At 42.6% G+C, this 16,652-nt stretch overlaps 1 protein-coding gene across 1 annotated transcript in view; it reads right to left on the bottom strand.

The window, feature by feature from the left end:
- Window positions 1–16,652, bottom strand: part of FREM3 (FRAS1 related extracellular matrix 3) — an 89,190-nt gene that overhangs the window by 1,547 nt on the left and 70,991 nt on the right. Inside the window, 10 exon segments of the mRNA XM_014949815.1 lie at window positions 80–226; window positions 310–497; window positions 1,555–1,681; window positions 3,418–3,552; window positions 4,468–4,595; window positions 4,853–4,957; window positions 5,729–5,921; window positions 7,616–7,947; window positions 8,240–8,371; window positions 10,351–10,654. Of these exon segments, the coding sequence (XP_014805301.1) occupies window positions 80–226; window positions 310–497; window positions 1,555–1,681; window positions 3,418–3,552; window positions 4,468–4,595; window positions 4,853–4,957; window positions 5,729–5,921; window positions 7,616–7,947; window positions 8,240–8,371; window positions 10,351–10,654 (1,791 nt within the window).

Here is a 16,652-nt window from a genome sequence, read left to right as displayed (position 1 = left end):
GATGACCTGCATGCTCTCTTCTTCACCCCAACTTTTAGCAAGACAGAATCCCTGTGATACACTTAACCAGTCAACTTACCTGGAAGAGTGGAGCAGATGACAGGCTGAAACCATCAGAGCCAGGCTGTTTTACTAGAGGAAAAGCATCTGCGTGATCAGCTGCTAACGTAGCGTGGAACTCCAGGTTCCCAAAGGCTCGCGCTTGTGTCTCGGGTTGAGCTTTATCCTAAAGGAAGGAAGTTTAGTATTTCCAGACTGGGATGGAAACCAGGGATCTAAAAATGCCTGCTACCCTAACTCTGTACGTACCAGGATCTTGAATCTGTAGAGGAGGGAGGGCGAGTCAGCCAGGCAGCCGTACTCCTGGTCGCCTGGGCTGTACTTGGGCACGTACCCGTCGGCACCAGTGCACAGGAAGACCTTCTCGATGCTGCAGCTGAAGGAGTCACCCAGATTCTGAACTGGATCCACCATAACTCGGCCATAGATTTCAGATCCTAGTGCAGCAGGTTAACACAGTTTGCATCATACCAGCCAATTTAAAATTATTCAATCAAGTTATTATCAAACCTCTGTTAAAAATTCTCAGGACAGGAGTTATCTAGCTTTAGGCGTTATTTCCCTTTGCATGTGAAGAAAGGATGTCCCATGGCTGTTACTACTAATTTGTCATGGGCTTTAGTCTTATTTTCTGTTACAAGTTGTGGTTCTTAGAGTGCAGCTCTTTTTTCAGCAAGCTTTTCCCTTCTTTTCACTAGAGGGCAACCCATATTCATGTACAAGAAACTATCCAGCCTGACAGCATTATTTCAAGCAAAATAAAGCTCTTAACAAGGCATTTGAGTTCCAGACTCGTAATTTAAATAAGGGACCAGTTAAAGCTAAAATTATTTCTGGTCCAAAACTGCCATTACCAGGAGTCTCCCTGGAACCAGATAATGACTCCAGTGAGTGAGCGAGTACAATGTGTGAGAGCACCTGCCCTGGGCCAGAACTCCACAAAAAAAAATAAATAAAAATATCAAGAATGAGTCTGAGCCACTTGGCTGAAATCAGGTGCAGTTTATTCTGCATCCCATCTGCAATTGAGAACAGCTGCAGGACCAAGTCAAGGAGCCTCAGGTGTACAAGGACTCAACTCCTGCATTTCTGACTAGAATAATCTAAGCTCTGAAAATACCTAGCTCCCTTAAAATGAGGGAAAAAGGTTCTAGCGTGGGCAGGTTCAAAGCAAAACAACCAGAGTGAGGGGAATATGTGACTATGCAGTAACCGTGCAAGAGCTTTCAGAACTGCAGTTTCAGATACACACACCTGAATTCTGCACCTACCTCTGCAATGCTTTTCCTCTCAGAGTCCATAAACAGAACCAAAGCCTGTTTCAATTACATTAAATTGCATCACATTTTAGTGCTTCCATATTTTACTTCTCTGCAGTGCAAATACATAGACCATATAGGGGTTATAAAACTAGTAAAATATTTATATAGCTTTGGTTAAAAGTGGTTCTGTTTCAGCTTTCATAATATACTGAACATACAATTGACTTTTTACCTTTGGTAAAGGCTACATCAGCTCCTTCTCCAAATCCCATTGATCCATCAGATATCCAAAGCTCCTTTTTGGACAGCAGAAACATTTGAGTATTTAGACTGAACTCTGCTGCCACTGGGTCACTGACCTGCGTGGAAAAGTGAAATTAAATGATAAAAAAAACCACCTTGGTTGTAGCTTTACAATGATCCTTGCACACCACTGCCACAGTAGTGATGTGCTGATCAATCCTTTCAGCAGTACACAGCATTTACAAGAATCCCTCCTACATGCACATGAACATAAACCTCCTGTTGTGCTTCTCAGCATGACCCATTGAAACACACAATTGCAGTGCTTTATTTCCATGTTGCTGAGTAAAACAGCAAAATATATCTGTTTCCTCAGACGCGGGACAAAAATGTATCTTTACAGTGACACTTGCAAAAGTCACTGTGAGAATAAGGCTGTGGGCAAGTGGACAATCAAAGCAGATCAGGACCAGAACGTAGCTCAACACCAACTCATCTCCCCTACTCTAAAACCAACCTGCATATTCAAACCAAGAAGCACAGGATGGAAAACCACCACAAACACCTCGTGGCTGCAGGAGCCCAACAGAGCCAAGTGTGTTTGGATGGGGGAATCTGGCACTCTGGAGGGCTGTGAGACCCACCAGGCATGTAATGGCAGGAAGATGTAGAGGGGAGCAGAAGGCAAACAGCTCTCCAGTACAGAAATAAGGTGAAGAACTAAACTGTCTCACGCCACTATTTAATCTTGTTGACCACAACAAACCCAGCATCTAGTGTAACCATCATAAGGGTGTGATTATACAGACAAAAGTACAAAATTAACTTAATATGCAAATGCCATCACAACTCCAGTTATTTCCTTCCTCATCAAATAATTTTCCTCTTCCTGTGTAGCATTCATGTCCTATGCTACAAGGTGGCAGCAGGAAGACTATTGCTGAAGCAGTATCTTTAAATTATTAAATTGTTTGAGCAACCAGGATGGAGACATTCAGTTAATTTGCAGGCACTGCAGTTGTCCCCACACTCACCACACGTGCCATGCAACCACATAGTGAGGGAAAAGGCTACAGAGCAGCTCTGATGGTCAAAAGGCTGAGCAGCTCTGACTGACACGGGCAAAGCCTCTGAGGTATCCAGCACTTCGGCGGCAGGGGGGAGGAATAAATCAGGTCATTTTTTATGTGCTGACTGAAAGCTGCAGTGTTATACTAAGAGGTTTTAAAAAGTTTGCTATGTTCACTGGAAGTTAAGTCTCAGATTCAGAGACCTCAGTCTCCAAATGCTATTCAAGTCATTCCTCCAAATAACTGCAACAGAAAATCTGGTCTTTGTAACAGTTCACAATGGCAAGATATTGCTACTTGGTACAGGAAAATTGTCACAAAGTCACACTAACTCTGAATAAAAGGTTTCCCACTGCTTGAGACTCTTGATAAAATTCTATCACATTGAATCTCAGTTTTAAAAATCAACCTCAGGACTACAAGCTGTTTTTGAGAACAACTTTGCTTAGAACTGAAATTCCTTCAGCACCCGCCTTCCTGAAAAAAAGCAGCAAAGTACCTGGGAATAGGCTGGATGATGAGGTAGATACATGGAAAAATTTAGTTTGATTTTATCTCACCTGAGAAGATGAGATCTAGAGCAATCTACAAGCACTGTAAAACTCCTCCTGAAGCCATCTGAAATATTCCATGATTTTCTCTTGACAACGGATCCTGGACGGTCTATGCCAGAACCTCTCTTTCAGTGATTCACCTGCCTTTCAGCCTGAATTTACTTTTGGCTTGTTTTGCCCATGAGGCTTCACAGAAAAAAAGTGTAAATCCTAAGCAGAATGGCATACCTGTTGGAACCTGATGTCCATATCAAACGCAATGGGGTCCCGTGGGTTGCAGACGACAGGAAGGGCATATTGCTGACCAGGGGCAGCAGTGCAAGGGATGAATTTCACAGTGTAAGTCCCCGAGTAATCTCGTACCTGGGAAAAGATTAGAAAAATCAGTGTTTCTCCACAGTCTCTGAACATCAACTTTTTCAGCTCACTTGCCCCTGATGCCAAGCTGAATTCCCAGCAGCATCCTAAACACTTTCACAAACTCAGACCTTGTTGTTTACGATCATGGTGCTCTACCTCGTGCAAGAAGCACGTGCACAGACACTGTCAGTGCACTTCAGCAGCACAGGCAAGGCACTGACACATGCTGTCGCTCCTCTACCTCTCTGTGAAATGAGGGCTAACACAGAATACCTACTATCAGGCCTTTGAGGGGCTGGCCTGGCTGCAGTAGTGGTGGGAATCAAACATGTCAACGCCCAAATCTAACATAACTACATCTCTGAAGAAATGTAGTTATAGATTTTTAGTGAATGCAAATGGCTCATTTCCTACAGCTCAGCAAGAGCTGAGTAACTGGCCTGTGTCCCTCTCAGAAAAGCAAGACACTTTTAAGCAAACCCCTTCTGTACTAGCAGAGGCACAGGCTTTGGGGATGCAGTAGCTCCCACTGACTCCTGAGCTCAGCAGGAGCCAAGCAGCTTTGTCACATGTGGGGAAAAAATCCAGCTTCTCAGAGCAGCAGCAGCAACTCCTGGATCACAGTTTTCTGGCAATGCCAATGGACATAATGTTAAGGCAAATTCTTCAAGAGAGGCCACAGCTCCACCTGCTCAATGAATGGTGCTGGCTAGTGCTTGCAGGAGCATGGGTTCAGGCCTCTGGGCTCAAGCTGCAGGGACACCAGGGACTTCTGACTGCTCATTAGGTAATGAAAATATGTGACTGCATCCAAATGAGTTGATGTTTAATCTTATAGTGCTGAGGACTGCACGGAAAGTATGTTAAAAACTGACATTCCCTTCGCTTTCCTAAGTTGAAGTCTGAATGCAAACTCACAGCAAAGTCGGAGATAAAACTCCACTGCTGCACAGGCTGGTGGAAGGTCGGCTCGCTTCGTAACAGACTGAGAGTAAACGTGAGGCCAGGGTGGTCAGCAGACATCACCATTGATGCCAGAGACGTTCCTGAAAGAAAAAAAGCCAAATTAGAATTTGCCACAATTAATACTGATGCCTGGTGTGTTACAAAACCAGCACACAAAAGCAAAGAAGCAGAAGAATGGAAAGAAATTAACTTGTACAGCAGAAAAGGAAATGCCTCAGTTACTTACTTGCCTTCTGTGTTGAGACAGACCCTTTGCTACGATACCTTTCTCCTCTGCCAGGTAGACAGCACTACAGATGCTGTCTGGCTAGCACAGGTGGACAGGCTGGGTACACACCTGGGTGGGACATCACCAGCTGGCCCCGGAAACGGATCTCTGTTCGGAAGTTCACCACCAGTCGTCCTTCATCATTGATCCGCATGCTTGTGGGGTAGAGGGAGCCTAGGGAGGAAAAAGCCATGATTTTACCACCAACATTTCCTGAGTGCACTTTTAAAGGAAGGCTCTTCATATATTTTCGGCATCTGGAGATCCAAAACACTTTACCTAAACCCTGATGCTCTTTCACAGATATTAAACCCTGTCACACTGATTGTTTTGAGACAGAAACCCACCAACCACAGAAGAAATGCAGTCACTTCCACTTGTTACTGGTTCAGTCCATTAAGGCAGATTTTTTTATTTTCTTCCCTTTTGCTGACGTAAGACCAGACTTAGCTGAAGTATATCCACATATGCTGATACAACAGAGCACAGGCAGGAGAAAGAAGGGATGTGGGACTTTTTGTCACACGGACACCAAGGCTGCTCGCTCCAGTAAGGTCCCTTTCGCAGGCACTTCCCCTGCACAGGGCTGTGTAAGTGCTTCTGTTGCCATGTAACTGTGTACCAGTTCAGCACTGGAGTCTCTCTCTCCCTAAGAATATCTGCTTTAGAGTTGGTCTGTGCACTAATTTGTCTCATTTTTTTATAGATTAAAAGCAAAATGCGATTGAGGAAAAATTCAAAACACCTAGTTTAGTAACATATGGCATTAAACCCCAAATTTAACTGTCCTCTGGGTGGATGTTTTAACTGAGGGAGTCAGCACGTTCTTACTGCTTTTGAGATTCTCAAGGCTAAAAAGCACAGAGTTATTGACCACACGTCTCCCAGCATCAAAACATTGAGTAGGATGGAGTTTAGACAGGATGGCAACTGAAACAAGCTCACCTTGCAGCTCTGATTCAGGAGGGCTGCCTATCCCATCCTTCCACAGGATAGCCGTGTCGTACACAAAAGTGAGTCTCAGCTCAGACTGCAAATCAAAGTGCTGCCAGCCCCCAGTGGCAGCAGGGGAGTGGAAGACATAGGAGACATAGAGAGGCACCCGCAGAGTTACGTATGACTGCACCAGATTTAAGACCTGAAAAACAATGAGGTACCAGGTTACTGCATGCAGCCTGAAACAAAACCACTTTCACTGCCAACCTTGCACTCTCATGAACTGCACTCTTTAAATCTAAGCAAAAAGACCTGCATGGAAACATATTTCATCTGTTACTAACATCACTGTTATTTCAGGTGCTGCAAATCATTTGATAGTGTCCTCAAAACTTTGCCAGTTTATCATAACAATGTTCATACATCTCCAAAGTAAGGACCACCTATGATTTTGTTTTACCTTGGAACTAAAAAAAAGAAAGCTTTCAAAAGAAACTCCATAGAAATTGAAGGTGGCCTAAAATAAAGTTCTGGATCAGAATGACCAGATTCCTTAGGAATTCAGAAATTAATCACAAATTTAGGAACAAGTCCTGTAAGTAACACACGCCTTTATAATAGATTGAACTCTATGGATTATGGCACCCTGAAACATTGCAATCTAAAACTACAGTCTGAGTTAAGGTCTCCCTCTACCAAGCAATCAACAAGCAACCAGAAGAAGGTAATTAGTAAATAATTCTTCTTTGGCCACTGAGCACCATTTGAGATGGTAACAGTTGAGCACCTACGGAACGGGAAAGCATCAAGCTGCTGAGCCAAGGCTGATTCAAGGTGGAGTCAGCACAGAGGCTCTACAGCCCCTTGGAATTTCCTCTAATGTAGGTGCAATTGCTGTAGGTCACTTGTGCATTGGGTAATTTTCCAAGTAAACACGATGTGCTGTCAGACACTGCACAGGAGAACCACTGTTCCAGCTCTGTGACCGACATTGATGTAATTCTTATCAAAGACCTGGAACAATGGCCTGTTTTATGCAAGAAAATGTTGTGTGTGTTTGTTTCTTATCAACCAAGCTTCTCTTTATAAACTCCCACCTACTTGACAGCTCTGCCTAAAGCCCAAACTCTGTAAACCTAAATTAGAACTTTTAATTAAAAAATGTTTTGAGTTTTTTTTGTAAAAAAGCATTTATGTAGCCTTAAAACACACTTCCAGGGTCAATAACGTACTTTACACATATGTTTTACTTCTGTAAGGCAATAAAATTGTATTCTTCTTTGAGTATGCTGCTACACAGGCTTTGGGTGATAGCACAAGCACATACACAGTTTGGAAGAGCTCTTCAAGTCAAAAAAGCAGTTTCTAAACTCCAGACTAGGAGCAGCAGCAACGCAGCGAGCTGTAGTCAGTTACTGGGAAGATGTGCACGTTAGTGCACAGAAATCATAGAATGGTTTGGGTTGGAAGGGACCTTAAAGATCGTCTTGTTCCAACCCATGGGCTGTGGGACCCCAGGGACACCTCCCACCAGACCAGGTTGCTCAAAGCCCCATCCAGCCTGGCCTTTAACACCTCCAGGGATGGGGCAGCCACAGCTTCTCTGGGCAACCTGTTCCAGTGCCTCAACACCCTCGCAATATCTATACCTCCTAATATCTAATCTAAATCTCCCCTCTTTCAGTTTAAAACCATTACCCCTCCTCCTATTGCTCCAAATACAGTCCAAAGGAACAAACCTGTACTTCTAAAAACATTTGTGCTAAGGGAACACGTATCAAACTGCCTGTGTAGTGACTAAATCCCTTTCTCATACAATCCTTAGTAAAGCTTTCTGTTGGACTCGTGCTTCCAAAGCCTCCTGTTGAGAGAGAAAGTCACTTCAGTGCTACATACCTGCCCATCTGTGCCAATGGAGCCGCCGCAGTCCGTCAGCAGCTCAGATATATCATAGTAACTGTTGAACTCCCAAAGGCAAGCCTCAAGGTTGAGGTTCCGGTAGAAACGCAAGGTTTTGGCAGACCGCAGAGCACTGCTGTACTGGTAAGGAGACATTTCTCCAATCACTTTGGGGTTCTTCGTTTCCTCTGTAATAAACCCGTATTTGGTCTGGATCTCATTATAGTCCAGCAGGTTGGAGCACTTGTGGTGTCCCACGCGAGTGCCGTCCGGGCTGAGGGTTAGCTCAAAGTTGGATAAGGGGCGCGTGGAAATAACTGGCAGCATTCCTAAAACAGAAATGTCACATGACCCATTAACAGCCTGAATGGGAAAAAGCAAATGAAGTATTTATTAACAGCTTGTGGACATATTTTTAGACCTGGAGTATGGCAACGTAGGAGCTAAGGATGCCCAAGGTTTCATACATACATTAACCTTGCAATTGGCAAGTTGTTCATTAAACATGGATTATTTATGGTCCTGCCACAATGCAGCAAAGAACTGTGGAGACAAACCTGTGGGACAGGAAAATTCCAAAGTGTGTTAATTAAATGGTTACTCTCACCATTTGATGCTTACCATCCATATGGGGCATAGTGACTGTTAGTCGGACCAGATTGGGATGGTCAGGATCACCTGGACCCGTGTAGCGAATTTTAGCTGAGAAAGGTTCTGCTCCTACTGTTCCTGGGATGCGAGGTTGGCAAAGACCTGAGCAAAGGGGAAAGACAGATTGGGAGATGCCTGCTAAACTGTGTCGTATCTGCGTTAAGCAGCTTGGAGATGTATGTCCATAGAGCTAGGTCAGAAGAATGCACAAATATTGACACACTAACCAGGGAGTACCCCACAGCTCTGCCCATGCTGCCTGGTCTAACCCCTGCAGGCAAAATGTCATTTTCCAGAGAGGCAAGGGCAGCAGTAAGGAGACCTTTCAATGCCCAGCAGCAGCTGAGGAACCCATCCCCTTCCTGATAAGGCTATGTTCTTCCTCCATAGAAATGGGGAGATTGAACTTTACATCAGCATTCACCTTGGCAGCCATTGGTTGCTGAGGTGAAGGGCAGGGTGGTTCACAACCACACCTGAGCTCTTGCCACAAAAACCAGGCTGCCTGAGGGGAGCCAACATCTTGCAGACAACAGCTAACTAAAACACATAGGGGCAGTTTACGCCACTCCGCAGGGTCCACCACTTACACTGGAGAGGTGTTTCAGGTTCTTTCTTTTTCTGTGTATGACTAAGGCAAAGATAGTATCTGATTAAATTACATCAAAAACTGGCAGTTTCAGACCATAGCAGTAAATCCACAGAGGAGCTATGGTGCATAATGGCCACTTTAGACCTATAAATCTAACACTTAGGAGCCTCAGAGAACCTTGAAAACTTCACAGGCTACTGCCTAACTTTCTAACGACGGAATGTCTCAAGGGAGCTACTTTTCAGCCACGGAGCATGAACATAAAACCTTGATGAGTTTCAGTCTGGATTACATACCCAAAAGCTTCCCTTCCTTCCCCAACTTGTGATCTTAACAAAAAACACTGCCTCTATCCACAAGCCTTCTCTTGTCTTGATAACAAGGCCACTGCCACTACAACAGGACCATCACTAATGCCCTGGTAACACCAAACTTTATCACTTCTTCCCACATAGTTCAATCCTACCTAGGGGTTTTGCACTGTGACTGGAGGAGATGGAGGTGAAGGACTCCACGTAGCAGAGGAGACACAGCAGAAAGACTGAACTGCACAAAACAGAGAGCTGAGGAAGCACAGCATGACTTGCAGAGTCAGCAAGCTAGTGCTTCTCTCACCCAGCAAGTATTTAATCTATGGAGCTAAAATGTTAATGAAACGTTTTAGTCTAAAGAGACAGAAGAAGAGTCACCCAACATTTTGGCCCGTTGAATCCTAAAATGCAGTAAAGTCAGGCTCCTGCTTTAATTTGGGCAGAATGCGACTTTAAAGTAACTCCCAAGTAACTGTTCTAGTCACTAACTGACAAAAAGACGCATTTTCCTCATCCGAATTTCTGATAAAAAGTAACAGATTAGACATGCACATCTAGATATGAATCCCAGTTAAGAAACCTGAGGGATGTGGGCTAAACTGTGTATTAGGAGGTCCCCTTAGCTTCTTGAGGCACAGCCTAAGCTCTCAGCAGTTACGCATGCAGTGCTGCAATATCTGCATTTCCATGTGGATTTCATGCCCCTGCCCTTTTCCAGCACCTGTAATTTAACTCTCTTTAGACAACATCAAATTCAATACACTTAAAATCTGCTCTCAGTGGCAGTAGCTGTGCTGTTTAAACTAAAACCACATGGAAATTGAGGCGTATTTGAAATATGCAGAAAAGCAAAGAGACTAAGACTGCGAAAGTAAAATTCTGCTCTACTCACTAGTCAAATTAGGTGGAAAAAATCATTATCATCTTACACCCACCAATCTTTTACACATGACCTATGATGGGAGCAAACTCCTGAACTACCAGAGCTGATGAGATGATTACAAGATGCTTTTGCCTTTCACTAGCAACAGTCCCATATATGTATGAAAAAAAGTTAACTAACATATGGGCACTAATACCCTAAACCAAAACACCCCGTAGCAGATCACCACCAGCCGCAAACACCACCTCATCTTTTCCCAAGAAAGGCTACCTAATTCCCATCATTAACAACTTACCTTCCTCTCTGTTTACTGTGTAAATTGGACTCAGCAGCTCCAGACCCGCATCACCGTTGGCATTCACAGCTCGAGCTGCACACTGAAGCCTGGAGCCTGCCTGGAAGTATATAGAGTCCAGGGAGATGGATTTGGTGCTGGTAAAAAAAGTGTTGGAGTCCACTTCCCTCATGGGGCTGGTGACACCGTCACTCCCACTTGGAGCACTGACAAGCCAGCGGTACAGGGTCAGAGTATCATTGATGTTTTCCATGGTGCAGATGGATCCGGTTTTGTCGTAGTCTGAATACTTGGGATTGCATGCCTATGGGTTGGGATTTACACAAAATAAAGGAGGTTATTGAGTCTTACCTACACCAGCTCCAGGCAAGCAAACTGTTAAGCATTATTCTAACAGTACCATGCTTATTGGTATCAACCGTATCAACAAAATAAGATAGTCATGCAAACACATCATTTTCCCCTTAATTGAGGGGATATGAATGAATGCCATGGGGCTTTTTTGATTGAAAACAAGAACAAACAAACAAAAAACCAAACCCCAGATAGTAGTGAGTTGCTGTTATGATTCATGTGTCACCTCTGACCATGCAAACCTGGAAAATGCTAGTGCTAACTACAAAAATTGAATTCTTGTTTGACAACATCAAGGTCAGTTCTCCCAAATTCAGAAAAATCACTTGAAAAATCCCAGTGTGAAACCACTCTAATAAATAAGAAACTGTTAGAAACAGACAATGAATGGTCTGAATTCATACATCCCTGGCAAAGAGCTGCCAAGTTACAACTGCACCCTCCCCAGCAGTCTGTTGCTGTTCCCAAAACAGAATCAAGCAGAAGTTAAGATGCATGTGTGCTTTTTGCTAGTGCAAAATTTGGCTTTTTTTTTTTTTTCTTCCCCCTCAGGATCATCCTTGATCAACAGTTTAAAACACCTGACTTGACACAGAAGCAGCAGGCACACAAGTCCATGTTCCTCTGCCAGCTCTGTCTGGGAGAGCAGTCTCCTGCAGGTGGGACAGATGGCTGATACCAGAGGCTGTTCACTCAACTTTGGTAAAATCTGCTGCTCAGCTGCTCATGGCAGAGCTCTGCTCACAAAGCCCAGGATACAAACTGCTTCTGGAAAGCTCTGTATGGCCCAGCCACAGATGTATTTTGGGCATCACTTATCTCCTTGTCACCTTCCTGCCTGCTCAGTTTTGTGTTTGGAAACCTATTTTTCTGGCCCTAATTCTGTAAGTCCCAGTCATTCCCTACAACTGGTTATTAGTTTGACAGCACAGCCCAGTACCAAAGACCTATTAAGGTCAGGAAGAAACACTCAATGCAAAGAGCTATCACAAGTTAGGGGTGTTAGTGACCCTTTTCTTGGAAGCTCTCATTCTCTGAGTTAGGTGAGCAGAAAGACATATGCAAGTGCTCTGACACAGTAACAGCCTTCTGCTTTGAGTTGTTCTTCCCCAGAATTGAATACATTTTAAATTTTCTTACATGGTCCAGAGCATGGAACGAGTAAGTTGGACAAAAGCATGCAGAAACAAGCCTTACCGTTACACAGACAACAGGATAGCCAGTTGGAGGGTGTGGATTCTCTTTGCTTTTAGCGGTATCATCATACATCAGAAGTGAGACAACCTGGGGCACAGCTGGAAACGTCACATCTGCAACACTGTCCATTTCTTCAATGTACACGATGGCTTTGCTCATCTGTGTTGGGAGAGAGAAAAGGTTATGTAGACTGATGAAAATAAGGAATGGAGGGAGAAGGAAAAGTAGTGCCTGTAACTTAATTTCTGCCACCAAGCTCATTCTGGTTTTACCCAGGATTCTTTGGTAAAATGGTGACTTGTATTAAATAAGATGCACTCCTCAGTGGTTTTTTGAATTTTTCCACTTAAAACCCGTTTTAGCAACTAGCTAAAAACCACCAAGCTCATTCTGGTTTTACCCAGGATTTGATAAAATGGTGACTTGTATTAAAGAAGATGCACTCCTCAGTGGTTTTTCGAGTTTTTCCACTTAAAACCCATTTTAGCAACTAGCTAAAAATTAAGGAAGAATTAATTCCCCAAACACTAGGAAAAGGAAAATAAAAATACTTCAATTTTTCTTTAAAAAAACCCAAAACAGTCAGCTTTGGCAAACAGTCAAACACACACCCAGTTGCTCACTCACTCCCCATCTTCAATATGGCAAGAGGAGTAAATAGGATAAGAAAGCTAAATTCAGGGAGATTGCCTATCAGTTACTCTAACTGGCAAAACACACTCAAGTTGGGGAAAATTGATTTAATTTATTGCCAATTAAAGTATTAAGGAACAAAGACAAACATTAATACACCACCTTTCCTCCTCATTTTCCCATGCTCAACTTCACTCCTGACACATCTACCCCCTCAAAAGCTTGCCACAAACAACACACAAAAACAAATCCCCAAACTTTCCTAAACTAATTCCAGAGACCATGTAGTAGCTTCAGCCTACACATCAATTTGACCTCACTCGGCAGCCAGTTTAGGTTTTTACCAATTTAAGTATAAAGACTGTGCATTAACTTAAGAGCCTCTGCTTTTAAAATCATGGCATACAACACTCAATGCAAAGAGCTATCACAAGTTAGGGGTGTTAGTGACCCTTTTCTTGGAAGCTCTCATTCTCTGAGTTAGGTGAGCAGAAAGACATATGCAAGTGCTCTGACACAGTAACAGCCTTCTGCTTTGAGTTGTTCTTCCCCAGAATTGAATACATTTTAAATTTTCTTACATGGTCCAGAGCATGGAACGAGTAAGTTGGACAAAAGCATGCAGAAACAAGCCTTACCGTTACACAGACAACAGGATAGCCAGTTGGAGGGTGTGGATTCTCTTTGCTTTTAGCGGTATCATCATACATCAGAAGTGAGACAACCTGGGGCACAGCTGGAAACGTCACATCTGCAACACTGTCCATTTCTTCAATGTACACGATGGCTTTGCTCATCTGTGTTGGGAGAGAGAAAAGGTTATGTAGACTGATGAAAATAAGGAATGGAGGGAGAAGGAAAAGTAGTGCCTGTAACTTAATTTCTGCCACCAAGCTCATTCTGGTTTTACCCAGGATTTGATAAAATGGTGACTTGTATTAAAGAAGATGCACTCCTCAGTGGTTTTTCGAGTTTTTCCACTTAAAACCCATTTTAGCAACTAGCTAAAAATTAAGGAAGAATTAATTCCCCAAACACTAGGAAAAGGAAAATAAAAATACTTCAATTTTTCTTTAAAAAAACCCAAAACAGTCAGCTTTGGCAAACAGTCAAACACACACCCAGTTGCTCACTCACTCCCCATCTTCAATATGGCAAGAGGAGTAAATAGGATAAGAAAGCTAAATTCAGGGAGATTGCCTATCAGTTACTCTAACTGGCAAAACACACTCAAGTTGGGGAAAATTGATTTAATTTATTGCCAATTAAAGTATTAAGGAACAAAGACAAACATTAATACACCACCTTTCCTCCTCATTTTCCCATGCTCAACTTCACTCCTGACACATCTACCCCCTCAAAAGCTTGCCACAAACAACACACAAAAACAAATCCCCAAACTCTCCTAAACTAATTCCAGAGACCATGTAGTAGCTTCAGCCTACACATCAATTTGACCTCACTCGGCAGCCAGTTTAGGTTTTTACCAATTTAAGTATAAAGACTGTGCATTAACTTAAGAGCCTCTGCTTTTAAAATCATGGCATACAATTTTGTCAAGGTATAATATACATAATATAATGGATCCCAGGGCCATAATTTCTCTGTATGTAGTAATTTACTGAATATAGTATTGAAGTAAGAAGTCGTTAGGTTTTTACCAATTTAAGTATAAAGACTGTGCATTAACTTAAGAGCCTCTGCTTTTAAAATCATGGCATACAATTTTGTCAAGGTATAATATACATAATATAATGGATCCCAGGGCCATAATTTCTCTGTATGTAGTAATTTACTGAATATAGTATTGAAGTAAGAAGTCGTTAGTGTTTGAGTCAAGTTAGATCTTAAATATAAGGCCCAAAATGGCAGGCGTAGCTCTAACACCAAAATAAAGGAAGAAATGGGAGACTAATCTATGCCCATCTGTCCTCATTTGTGCCTTCCTTCTTGCCCACAGACCTCCTACCAGGTGAGGGACAGGTGAGAAGGTCTCATGGAGCTGCGTTTGGGCACACGAGCACTGCAGAGCACTGACCAGAGCACCACAGCGTGACTGCAGCTGCTGCTACCACATCTCTCCCCACATGTTTAGAGAGGGACACAGACAACACAGTCTCTCTGTTGTACTGGGTCTCTAGCAAGGCACTTTCCAAACTCATGTTTCCCATCCCCGCTCCCAATGAAGCCCTCACCTTCTGACATGGGATTGTAGTCTTCCCCTGAGGTGGCTGAGCCATCCTTAGTGTGCACTCTGACGACAGACACTTTGGAGCTATCACCAAGGCGCAGAACGTGGACTCTTACTACTGCAATTCCTCCAGGTTCCTGAGGCTCCTGAATGCTGTGTTTCACTTCAGAGAATTTAATCACTGGTTCTAGACAAGATTAAAAAAAAAGCAACAACAAAAACCTGAACATTAAAAATAATACTAATAATTTACTCATGTCAACTAGGCCAAGTGCAAATATCTTATCTGAGAGTGGGTAGTCCTAAGGAAATGAGAAGGTCCTAACAAATCTGAAAATCCAGAGTGATTGTCTGGCTATTAATTTATTTGGTTTATGGATTGCTGTCTGGAAGGATCAAAGTGAAATATTTTGGAAACTGGAATTCAGACAGAAGTTTGTAGCTATTATTGGAGGGAGAATACATAGTCCCCTGGTTTTTGCTTTAGTGGAGTCTGTAGTGAAATACTTTGACATGAAATATGTTTAGCTGTTGAAGAAAGCAGTTACTTTTACAAATTATTTATTGTAATGCTTTGTCAAAGGTATGGAATAAATCTGATTTTCTTAAATGACTTGTGAAGCATTACTTCGACTTTACAGCATTATCAAGGATGGTTTGGGGGTTTTTTTGTGTGAATTTGACCCAAGGCATCCATGATTCTTTCAACTTAGTTAAATTTATGATACTCTTATGAAAGCAAAACATATAGAGTAATAAAGAGAATGGAAATAAACATGATAATTTCTCTTCCCATTATCCCACAAAAGGCAAAGCCAGTGATGCATTCAGAAGACATTAAAAGGGTGCAAATTCGAAACATAAAAATAAAATACTTGACAGTTTTTTGAAAAACTTGATACCGGTTACTTTGAAAACTGTTGAAACAAACACTGAAGAATTAGTCCCATTTTCCCATTTGCAGCTACATATACAAACAACAATTAACATAAAACTCACTGTCTTCTTCATCCTTAATCTTGATCACAGTCTCTTTCTGATCCCCAATGGAAGCACCAAATGTGGAATCAGTTTTTGGTGTTCCAAGCACCAATCTGAACTCCTCCTCCTCCTCATAAATTACATCATCTTCCAGAGTTACCACACAGGGCTTCTCAGTTTCTCCTGCAGAGAGGTATGAAGCAAAGACAAGACATCATCTTCACAGGAGTGTAAGAGACTAGGGTAAAAACAAAACAAAAACTCCACACTTTTTCAGGCTTGCCATAGAAAAGACAGCCTCAAAAACACAGAAGCAGAGACTAGCACACTGCATTTTTTGGTTGTGTTTGAGTAAAAAGGAAAAATCCTATGATTCTGCCACAATGGGAACCAAGCAACATCCCTTGCAGCATTCAGCTTCTCCAATTCTCCTCAGCTGAAGGCACTGCATCAGTATTACTCCTGCTTATTCTCATGAAGAAGTGCTACGCTCAAAAGTGTAGCAGAGAACACTCAATATTACTGATTTCTTTATTGTCCAACTTCAGCCATAAAAACATTTGAATGTGCTGCTGTTAAATATTTGTTAAATAGTTCTACACTGCTTTCTTCATCCACAGAATTGGTATATCAACTGGCATAACAACTCCTAGAATGTCCTGGAGGTCTAGCTATTATTTACCATCAGATTACTCATCAGACAAACGTAATGCATTATTTTCTAATTCCAATGGGAAAAGCTTACCTGGGAGAAACACCACTACAGAATCATCCGTATTTGGCCTCTCCTTGTAGTCCATCATAACTTGGGCAGAACCCTGGCGAGTGTAGCAACGCACTGTGGATTTATGGTAAATGTCACCACTTCGATAAATGAGGGCCACCAGCTGTTCATCTTTTTCATTTGCCACATACATCGTTTCTTTGAACTGGACTTTGGGTACTG

This window comes from Calidris pugnax, unplaced genomic scaffold (genome assembly GCF_001431845.1).
Source record: "Calidris pugnax isolate Ruff unplaced genomic scaffold, ASM143184v1 scaffold42, whole genome shotgun sequence".
NCBI lineage: Eukaryota > Metazoa > Chordata > Aves > Charadriiformes > Scolopacidae > Calidris > Calidris pugnax.
The sequence above is the reverse complement of the archived record's forward strand: the minus strand, read 5'-3'. Positions and strand labels throughout refer to the sequence as shown.